This window comes from Arachis hypogaea, chromosome 8, assembly GCF_003086295.3.
Source record: "Arachis hypogaea cultivar Tifrunner chromosome 8, arahy.Tifrunner.gnm2.J5K5, whole genome shotgun sequence".
NCBI lineage: Eukaryota > Viridiplantae > Streptophyta > Magnoliopsida > Fabales > Fabaceae > Arachis > Arachis hypogaea.
Window position 1 is genome coordinate 11,828,388 of NC_092043.1, and position 11,581 is coordinate 11,839,968.

Consider the following 11,581-nt stretch of genomic DNA (forward strand, 5'->3'; position numbering starts at 1 on the left):
AAACCTCATAAAGGAATCGAAGCATGCACACGCAAAGAATTTTCAAAGCCCTTATCCAAAAAAGGGGCAAATTAAACAGCGTAATTTTTTGTTAACGGCCAAAAGACCGAAAAAAGTCAAGAACAACCACAACACATAAAAAGGTAAAATTGTTCAAAGAGGGGCCCACAAGCTGGCCCCAAATAGCTGAAATTAATTAGAAGGATTGGAATCACCAACAGGAAGGGAGCTCGGATCTGCAGCAGGAGTTAGAAGGGTCGGAGCGGTCTCTTCAGAAACAGAAGTCGGAGCTTCTGAAGAACTCGGCAGGTATCCCTCCTGTTGCTCCCCACGAGGAGGAGACTCAATAAGCCTTTGCTTGCGAGTCTTCAGCTCGGAATCCGACTCAGGACGAGGAGGGGAGACAATAGCTCCATCAATAACAATCTTGTCGGGATGCAGGAGAGAAAGGTCCAAGCCAGGAGCAATAACTCCGACATGTTCCTTAAATATCCTCCAAGTCTCCTCCGAACTCTCCGCTATGGGATCCTCCAAATCCTGATAGGCCTCTCGATTCAACTCAATCTGCTTTTGAAGATCAATATTATCAGCAAAGAGCATGACATAATTCTGCTCCGCCTTCTCCTTCAACCCCTTCGCCATAGCACACTGACCCATAAGCTTCTTCTCCCTCTCCTGAAGCCGGGTCAGCTCCTCCTTCATCCAGGCCACCTCCTCTTGAAACCGCTTCTCCTCTTCTTGATAAAGGACAAGCCTCCCCTGAAGTTCCTTTATAGTCTTTTAAGAAGAGCCCAAAGAACTCAAGGGAGTTTTGTCCAAGATATCAAGAAGAGTAGTGCAGACCCCAGCAGACCGAACCCCTGGCCAAACCAAGACTTGAAGATGATTACAAAGGGAAGCATCATCCATAGCAATCTGGCTATGAGGGAAGATGTGCTTCCGAATGAATTTAGGACCATCAAAGCCAGATTCCCCAGCAATAGAATTGGACTCCGAGGTCTTTCGCTTCTTTTTCTCTGGTTCGGAAAGTGATCCAGCTGGGGGATAGGGACATGAGGAGGGAGAGAAGAAGCAGAGGCAGAAGTCACCATAACTGGGCGAGAGGAGGACCCCAGATTACGAAGAGGAGGAGGAGGAGGAGCGCTAGTAGCCTTCGCAGAATCAGCTCCGGCCCGAGCCTTCCTTTTAGCCTCTTGGACCTTTTAGTAAGCAGCGCTGGATCCATTCTTCACCATTTCTGAAAGAAATAAACAAGAAACAATCAGCTTACAATAAAACAAGTCAGATACCTTCAAAAACAACTACAAAAAGGGAAAACTACCTAGCTGGGTCTACACGAAACTCGGAGAACCCAGAAGAAACCTTTTAGTGTCCAAATTAGGGGCCCTCCCCCAAGCTTCATGGAAAAATTCCACTACGGCCTCCTCAACTTCATCCAAGTCATTCAGGCCGTACTTATCTATAGGGGAGGCCTCCAGCCAGTAAAGAGGAAATCGGGGATGACAGTTCTCATCGAGGAAAAAGGGATGGTGACCCTCTATAGCTTGGACTTTGAAAAAAAAAAGTTTTTAAAATCGTGGAAGGATTCGTCAAAAATAGAAAAAACTTTCCGACCTTGAATGGCCCGGAAAGATACCCACTGTTGTTTATTATTTTGAGCGCTGAAAGGCTTGGTCAGATGAAAAAGATAAAAAAAGATCTTTAAAGAAGTCGGAAAGTCTAACTCTCGGCTGACAAGTTGGTAAATTTTCATAAAACTCAAATAGTTGGGATGGAGTTAGGTAGGAGCAACTCGGCAGTAAGACAATACCCTCATCTCAAAGTCAGCAAAAGGCAGAAGAACCCCCAGACGGGTGAAGAGGCAATCATACATAAAGAAAAACTGAGGGCCAGAATTAGTAACCCTCCCGAAAAAAACCGGTCTTCAGGACCCGGGGCTACCAATTTGTACTTTGGCTCGTCAACCTCATTGCTACAAATCCTATGGTGGGTGGGAAGGTCAGTAATATAATTAGTATCTACTAAAGGATTTTTCTCCAGTACTATATCGTCTACCCATCTCGAAAGGGACTCAGGGATTTGGGAAGACATTTTTTCCAACAAAAAGAAGTAGGTATAAAAGTGATAAGACCTACAAAGAAAAATGAAAGATCATAAAAAACGGGACTTTCGAAGACAAAGCAGTCTTTCTCTAAAAAAGCAAAATCACCAGACCAACAAATGGACTTGCAAAGATACTAGCACCTTACATTACAAACGGGGAACTGTAAAATGCGCGAAAACCTCCGCCAACTTGTGAAGGAAAGCACAACGTAAATATTCAAAGAAGATAGAAAAAGAACTAACCTTTATCTATGAGCTTAAAGAGGAATAATCACAGCAGTAGTAAGCACCCCGAGAAGGAAGGCTAAAAGGATTTTTCTTGTGAAAGAATAAGAAAAGCAGGCAAGAAACTTCGAAGACGAAAGAAAACAAAGAAAAGAGAGGGAAAAGTATTTATAATACAGCAGGGGCACACGTGGCCATTAAAGAAACGCGCCGTTACTAATGTAACTGCCCCCACGTGTAAATGTGAAACCCCAAACGGACGCGACGTTTGATTAGACACGGCGGTTGAAGCCCAGAATCACGTCGAGTGCAAACTGAAATCACGTCGGTTCCCAACTTGAATAACCCCGAGCTCAATTCGTACTCGAATCCAACTCATAATCAAAGAGATCGGACTCGAGCAGGGGCACTGTTCATACCCTGACCCAACGCTACAACCCAGATCCAAATAAGCCAAAAAAGACTCAGTCCAAAGGTTGGCCTTAACACCCAACCGACCTCTTCAGAAAGAGGTCGGTTTCGACATGAGCTTCTCCCCAAGGAGGTCGAGTTCAAGATACTCGGGCGGATAACACTTATTCAAATAAGTAACTGCCCCTGAAATCTCTCACCCACTTCCAGAAGTAATATCTCAACCACCCTAAGATAAAAGGACGGTTATCCACATTCAGAAGTGGAACTACTCTAACGGTGGTTATTGGATCACTACTATAAATAGACTGACACCCCTCAGATATCTCTAAGTTCCAATACATTCTAAACCTGCTTAACCCCTTACTAACTTAGGCATCGGAGTACCACCCCCCATTCTTTCACACACACAACTCAGACGGCGGCTCCCAAACGCGAACCAAGTTGGAACCACCCTCCAATAACACTTGGGCCAATCCTTCCAGCCCAATCAACCATTCTCAGTTTACCTATGTAACAATAGGATACCAATATACTATTTGTCAACTTATTACCAACAATAATTAATAATTATATTTTAATTACAATTAGCATTAAATTGACCTAAATTAATTAAAATTTTGAATTATAAGGACTTGTAACTGTCTAAAGGAGAGTTGCAACGTGAATGTTCAAACGAGTCACGCAGCCCTTTATCTCACCCATCTCCGGTGCCATTCATCTCACCCATCTCTGGTAGCGATGTGAATGTACGAACGAGTCACTCGCCCCTGTGTCCTCCCTCACCCTGGCATCAGTTGGTGTTGCATCCTCTGCCTCCACCATTGCTTCCCCTGCACGACGTGCCAAACATGCTGTCTACGAAGCCACTGCCTGCATTACGCCTCCGCTATCCCCTCCGCTATTGTCGTCTTTGTTGTCACGCCGTTCCTCCTTCACCACCATCGTCTTCATCGCCACGCGAAACCCCTTCCTCGTGGAGCTGCCTTGCGTCGTGCCGTTAGTTGCGATGCTCGGAATGCGTGCGATGGTTCGCGTCTGCGCCACCGCCATGTCCTCCACCCAGACGATCTTCTAGGCAGTGCTAGTGCCCTCCGCAACCAATCTCCGTTGCCGCAACGCGTGCTTTGCATGCGCAATTTTCTCCTCCGCAAGACCACCGTGGCACCCTCCCCCTTGAGATTTACCAAGGTTGCGAAAACCGGACCGGTCATTGAACCGGTCAGGTGACAGGTTCAATAGTTTAATGGTTCAACCGAGATTTAACCGGAGTTGAACCGGTTTCATTAAATATATAATAAAATTATTAATAAAACTCCAACTCTCCAGTATGTGAATTTCTGTAATTTCTGTAAGTCAATCAAGTCCCTTTGCAAAACATCCAAAACATGTACCCAATCTAAGAATCATAAACATAATTCAACCAAATCATATGAAGCCATATAACAAATTCAATACAGAATTGTGGCAATGCTTTTATTTTGAATCAATAACATCAAAACAATAATTCACCAAAACAAATACAACAGGTTGGATTTAAAAATCAATCTCAGTCAAATTAATAAATTAAACAATTGAATTTGTGACTCAATCTCAGCAGAATTAATTCAATATGAACAAACTGAATTCAAATAAAAATTCAAGACATTAATATCTCAAAATTCAGCAGAATCATCAATAATACATCATATGCATGTTCAGAATAAATTTCAAATTTCAGAGGGATAGAGTTAGAAAAACAGAATCAAGGAGTGTTAGAGACTGAGACTTGAGACTTGAGAGGGTTGAAGGCTTGAATCAGAGAAGAAGAAACTTGAGAACTGAGAACTCAGATCTGAGACTTGAGAGGGTTGAAGCAGAGACTAAGACATGAGACACGATGAAAGGTAATCGCTTTGACTTCGAGACTCCACGCGAAGAAGAGAGAAGCAACGACGGTGAGACACGGTTCGGAGCATAGAAGCAGAAACAACGCCAAGGAGGAAGGGCGAAGGAGGAACGACGAGGAGGGGAGAGCGACGACGATCCACGGCGAGGAGCAGCGAAGCGGCGCGACCCACGGCGACAAAGCGAGCTCAGACAGAGAGGGCGACAAGTAGAGAAGGGGTCGGCGATGAGTTTAAGCTCTGAAATGGGATGGTGGGTGGTGGCTATTCTTGGAATTCGAAGAGAGGAGAGGATTATGGGTGGGACTAGGGTTTTCTGGTGGGTATGAGTGAGAGAGAGAGACAAAAAGGGGTGGGGTAGGGATTGGGGCCTTTTTGGCCTTTCTTCTTCTTTTTTTTCCACCTTCAAAACGACGCCGTTTAGTAGTTTAATTTTCAAACAAAAAATCGCTAAAAGACCAAACAGTTCTCCCGGTTCACTGGTTAACCGTCGATTCGACCAGTTTTTTCACCGATTTTTTGCCAAACGGTTTCCGACCATATCCGGACCGGTTAGGTGACCGATTTTCAATTTTCCGGTTGAACCGACCGATCCGGTTCGATTTTCAGAACCATGAGATTTACATTGCCGCCGTCCACCACAGCGCGCTCCCTCTATCGATTTCTACCTTCTCAATCCTCCACTAAAAGACACATGTATAAGGAAACACATTCACAAAAACACTTCTATTAGACACAATTATAAAAAAGACACGGCCCAATAAAAAGATACATTTTCATTAAAAGTCCGGTGCAGCAGTGACGGTGACCTTTGTGTGGAACCGCAATGGTGACACTGAAGACAATGGTAATTAAAAAAAAGGAGAAAATGATAAAATATAATTTTAAATTATGATAAATTTGAGTAATTAAGGTCTGTTTTTTTGTTTAATGAACTTTAAAGTCTAGCCCAATAAAAATTGGTAAGAATTGATAAAATTCTTCTTAGTTACATAACGAAATTGTTGTATTATACACTAAAATTTCTGCGTTGTATACTAAAATTCATATACTCAGTAATTTCGCTAAATATAAATCAAACAAAAAGAAAAAGACAATAACGACGATATTAAAAAAAAACGCACTTACAAAGTTACGATAAAAATAAGTTGGTTGAACTTGGTTTAAAGCTTGGGAGACTAGTATTTTGTATATTTTAATGAGTTTTTATCGGTTGCGGCATCAAGCAATAAGCATATTGTCGCACGTGTAGGGTCCATCAAATATCAGTATATCACGGCAGATTGTGACTTGAAGTGTGAATAGAATATGCATAGCAAGGTTACACATGGATCAACATGGTTGAATCATATATTCATATTACCCCAAATAGATGCAATCTCTAATTCTCTATAACATTATTAAAGGCACTGATAAGTAAAAAGGATTGATTGGAAAAAGTTCAACGAAGTAAAAAATTAATCAAATAATCAAATAATCAAATAAAAAATTAATCACTACTAAATTTATAACTTCTATCATATATGACTTTAAATTCTATTATCTTAACTCAAGAATAATTGGACACTTATTTTCTCACTTTTCCAACCTCCTCACTTTTAAAAAAATTGATCAAGCCTGGTTAAGGAGTAATTCAGACCGGAGGAGAGGTTTTTTTTTCTATGGTGGAAAACTGGAAATGAATCAAATTTGTGTTTAAAGGACTGGAAATCAATATTCTGATTTGCAAGCTTACTAAAACCTTCAAGATCATCCAAGGCTAATGATTAAAGCAGATTATGGCGAGAACGAACATTTAGTTTCTCTTTACCTTGGGATTTGTTGTTTTAACCCTGTTCTTTATCAGATTAAAGAGGATGGGAGAACTAGATGGCTAACACGTTGTACAGATATTCCACAAACAAAAGTTTTGAGAATACTGCATTTTTTCTATGAAAACTTAGACCAAGAGAGTTTCTATTCTAGTATGCTCTGAGTTCCAAATTTTTATTAAAAAGATAAAATAATATTTTAAAGATTCCAACACCAAGCAACTGGAATTACATTGGGCAACAGATCTTTGATCAACCATATGTAGCAAGCAATATATGCATATACTCAGGCTCAAGCTTGTTAGCACAATTTACATACACTGATTTACAAGTGGTCAACTACTTCCCGTCACATTAAATTGCCAAGAAGGTACATGGGTGGACATAACCTGGTATAATTTGAAGTTGCAAGCCATACCTTGGTTTTCTTATTCAGGATGAGAAGTCCAATAAACCAGTCCACTGTAGGCAATGAAATTTGGATTAAAAGAGCAAGCAGTAAAGAAGGCGTACAATCTCAAACATATTGATTGACACATGTGAGAATATTAATCCTTTTAAAATTAATAGAATCATGGAAGACATGATAGTAAGTTTTCAAAGTTCAATTCAAGGACTTCCAGGAAATTTTATTTAAATCAATCAGCTTCGCATTATCCTAGGCCAGGGAGTCACCTAGGTTTCCTAACTACACAATGAGTCAAAAAAACTCTTGGACAATGATATACTTATGCAAAAAATGCAGTAACTCTTGGACAGAAGAAATAGATATGAAATTAAGTAGAAAAAACATCATTTTTCAAAGAATAGAGAACTAACCTGATCAAGACAAAAACACACTGCAAAACACCAGCAACTCCTGTCCAAACTGAAGGGGCAGATTGATCTATTGAATCTTGGATTAGTAGACCGGCTGCTCCAGCTAAAGAAACAAAGGAGACAACATATGCGACGAAGAGCCATAGCTTTAGTCTGTTTGGAAGAGAAATGAATCAAAACAAGCTCTAAAAAGTAAATCAACAAATATTAGATCGCCATGTGATTCCTATCTTGTCATTCTTTGACTAGACAATCAAGACTGTAATATTAAACCCGAACTGGTGATCAACTCAGCCAAGACATTAGGTCACTAATTAAACTGCATGAAATTAAATAAATATATAAACAACAATGTAAATCAATTTAATATTTTTTATATAGATTATTATTGGCCAGTTATAGAACAACAAGAATGCTGAGTGTGGTAATGGAGCCTGCCTTGTGTTTCTCCAATTCATACTCGTTTGACCAGCTCAAAGGCATAATTGATCCATCAGGACAAACAATCAGTTTATGTACACCCCTCCCTCCCCCTTATTTTTCCTCTCTCGACCAAAAAAAGAAAAAAGGATCACCAGTTTCTTCTGGTACAAACTGTCCAGTCAGATCTGATTCAGATAACCATAAATCATGACAAATACTTAAATGTAGCCATGTAGGACTATCAAAGTTAGAGGCAACAAGCAGCAATATTCACTCTTTCATGTGAATCTTATATTTATATTGGTCGCACAAGCTAATCAAGTAATGTGGTCACCACATAGTTCCTTACAATGCTACACTAGTTCACTAGGACTTCAATTTGTGTATTCATTAGGTTACACAGTGTTACATTGTTTTACTATCCTCGCCTAACACAGTTTCCATTACCACTTAATGTTCGATTAGTCATCAGTATTTTTAGGGGAGAGGAGAAAAGGGGTAAACAAAAATACAAAAGGGTAAACAACAGCGGAAACAAAAATACAATAGGGCCTGATCAATAATTCACTAATGTATCAAGATTCAAGACCAAGGGTATAAGGACTCGCATGCTCTTAATTCTTTAAGAGCTGATATATTCACACACACACACTCCCTATCATACAAGGACGTCAACATTCCTTAAAATGTCTCCAATTCTACTTGAACTGATACCTAAGCCTGCATGCTGCGAAAGCTTAAACTCACTACAATGGCCATTCTGTTTTTTTCAACACAGATAGATGGATAAACAATCCATCCCACGACCGTAGACCTCATTCCCTTGCATAATCCTAATTCATGTACGAAATAAGCTGATTTAAAATACTAACACTCACTGCTCACACTCTAACCCAAAGGATACTTAACCGTGTGGTCAATCAAGAGCTCCTTCACACTCAGAAATTCAATCAAAATCACCAAGGAATAAAGGCCAATACTTATAGTTATACTTAAAAGTTAACTAAAATTCAGCACGCAATGGTTTCATTGAATTGTGTTGAGTTGAAGTTACAAGAGAACGAATTAGGAATGGTAAAAATAAAGTAATCGCACCTCCACTCGCCCTCATCGTAGGGAGAATAATCAATGTCTTCTTTTCTAACGCAATTGAACATCAGAGCCGCAAGAGATGCAAAAATTCCTGTAAAAGAATGAACATCAAAACAACAATTGGAACCCTAAGAGAGAGAAAGAGAGAGAAGGGTGAGATTGCGGGACAAAGAAGCAACCAGGAAGGTAGTGAAGGAAGGGGACGGTGGTGGAGCTGCAGACGACGGCGTCGAGCCAGATCCACCAGCCGGCGCCGAAGACAGCGCCGGCGACGCCGGGGCCAAAGATTGCCCATAACTCCATCAAGTCCATTGTCGCCGGTTACTGTTTCGATTTCGCAGCCGAAAACACCACTGCCAGATTACAAGGCTTCTGTGTACTCGTGGAAATTTCTTAAGCCTACTGCCTACTACTTTATCTTTTTTTTTTTTTTTGGTGTTTTTATCTCAATTAAATTTAGGTGCGAAAACTCAAACCCAATTAATTTAACATAAAATTAATAATCAAAATAAAATAATTTGATTGATTTGATTAATTTTATCTAATAATTTTTAATTATCAATTTTATATAACTAAATTTTTATTTTAAATATAAAATAATTTTTTGTTTAAAAATTTTTTATTTTTTCATTTCCGATTAAAATTTAGTTTGGATTTACTTTTAAAAACATATATTTATTTATTATTTTTTCAAAATTTTTATTAAAAATAATTTTATTTTTAAATAGAAAATATATATTATAATATATAATTCGCTAAAATTCTTTTAAAATCTTACGTTCTTAAACAGTAACATATTATTTACTTAAAATAAAAGAAGTTTTTTTAATAAAAATACAATGGTTTAATTATTCTGTTAATCTCTATAGTTTCGTGAAATTTTTAATTAGGTTTTTATATTTTTTTAATTGAGTTTTTATACTAATTTTTTTTCACTTAGATCCCTCTTAGCAGTAATTGGCTTAATTTTATAGGGATCCAACTAAAAAAATTATTGCAGGAACCTAAATAAAAGAAAAAAATGTAGGAACTCAATTAAAAAAAATTGGTGTAAATACTCAATTAAAAAGAAAAAAAAGTACAGTAACCTAATTAAAAATTTTGCGAAACTATAGGGACTAATAAAATAATTAAACCAAATACAATTTTAACAATATATATATATATATATATATATATATATATATATATATATATATATATATTATAAAAGTACTTTGTTTAATTAGAAAAAAATTTTTAAAAAATCTAAACAAATGTTACGTTTGATTTGTATTTGTATTTTTTATTTTTTTATATTTTTTACTTTTTATCTTTTGTAAAAAATACAAATATTTATATAATTATATAAAAATATTTTTTTAATTAAAAACATATTTTTCTTAAAAGAAAAGAATCCAAACAAATGTTGTATTTGAATTGTGTTTTTATTTTTATTTCTATATATATATATATATATATATAATTTTTTATATTCCTCTAATTTTTTTTTGTGTGTTGTTATTGTTGACTTACTGTTATTTTCTATTTTATTTTTTTTATGTATATTTTTCGTGTTTCTTCGTTCTCTTCTTCTTTTGCTTTTTTCTAACTTTTTTTCTCCTTTTTTTTCTTTTTCTTTGCCTTTCTTTTCTGTTTTTCCCACTTAACATGTTTTTTTTATTTTCTTCTTTCTTATCTTCTATTACTCATATCAAATTTTTTTTATCTTTATTCAAAAAAATTATATGTTTCTAAAAATAATAATAATTATTCTTTTTTATATTTTGTTATTTAAATATAATTTTTGAACATTTATAAAAAACTATTATAAATTTTTTTGTTAATTTTTTTTAAAAAATATTCTAAATATGAGAAATTTATGTATTGATTCAAATTTTCTTACTATTTAAAAACAAAATTGTAATCTTACAAAATCTTACATAAAACTTAATTACAAAAATATTTGTATGCGAAGTAATTTTTATATAGGTGTATATATGGTGAATTGTTTACATATTATACAAGATAGTGTATTACAGTAATGTGAGAAGAGAGAAAAATAGTCCCATTTGATTTTTGAAAGGAGAGAGACAAAATGAATTTAAGATAGTAATGTATAAATTGTATTTTTAGATTTCTTTTTTAAAAATTTTAAAAAAGTTAAAGATAATAAAATCTCACATTCCGATATAATTTTTCACAAATTAAAAATTATAACATTCTAAAATTACATATTTCTATTTTTTTGTGTCCAAAATAAAATCGAAACTTTCAGGAGAGCAAAGAAACACTTAGCTAATTAGAGCAGAATCACAAAGTAAAACTCTATTTAACTCATCTTCAGGGGGAGCTAAAGGGAATAGTTCTTCATACTCTTCACTTCTTGTTTGGCCAACCAATCAGTAATGCAATTTGCTTCTCTATGCACTTAGGCAAAGTAAATTTTTCAATCTCGACTTAGCGAATTTTTAATCTTAGACAGTATATCTTGGTCACTTAATATGTGAGAGTAAAAAATATTTGATAGAACAATAAAAACATCAAAGATAATCTGTCTCACAAATAACTTTTTTGCAAACAGCTTCCCAAACTAATATTTACCATCGCAAACCGTATAGAGTTTGCAACAATATATAAAGTTATAGACCATGAAGGTAAGGAACCAGAACAACAAAGCACCCATTACTTGAGACGGCTATGTGTGAATGGACATGGTAAAAAAAGTCGAAAATGGTAGTGAATTCACATAAAGTGCCTTCTATCAGTTTCGAGACAATAATTGGAGGTACTTGCAAGAAAGTCATAGACCAAATCACTAAGAATTTGAGT

General features: G+C 36.5%; 1 protein-coding gene across 2 annotated transcripts; it reads right to left on the reverse strand.

The window, feature by feature from the left end:
* Window positions 1-6,578: 6,578 nt before the first annotated feature.
* LOC112706120 (uncharacterized) lies at window positions 6,579-9,280 on the reverse strand. 2 transcript variants are annotated; one of them, XM_025757255.3, is made up of 4 exons: window positions 8,950-9,280; window positions 8,774-8,861; window positions 7,256-7,408; window positions 6,579-6,898 (listed from the first exon to the last, which is right to left on the reverse strand). In XM_025757255.3, exons 1-4 carry the CDS (start codon window positions 9,080-9,082, stop codon window positions 6,865-6,867), a joined length of 408 nt encoding a protein of 135 aa, XP_025613040.1. In that variant the 5' UTR covers window positions 9,083-9,280; the 3' UTR covers window positions 6,579-6,864. The 2 variants fall into 2 exon arrangements, with proteins under 2 accessions (XP_025613040.1, XP_072056784.1); XM_072200683.1 differs by having other exon boundaries at window positions 7,256-7,358; window positions 8,950-9,213.
* Window positions 9,281-11,581: the final 2,301 nt, after the last annotated feature.

Coding starts and splice junctions, on each gene's coding strand:
- LOC112706120 (XM_025757255.3), bottom strand. CDS start 9,082: ATGGACTTGATGGAGTTATGGGCAATCTTTGGCCCCGGCGTCGCCGGC. Junction 8,862..8,949: donor CTTCCTTCACTACCTTCCTG/GTTGCTTCTTTG, acceptor ATTCTTTTACAG/GAATTTTTGCATCTCTTGCG. Junction 7,409..8,773: donor TACGATGAGGGCGAGTGGAG/GTGCGATTACTT, acceptor TCTTCCAAACAG/ACTAAAGCTATGGCTCTTCG.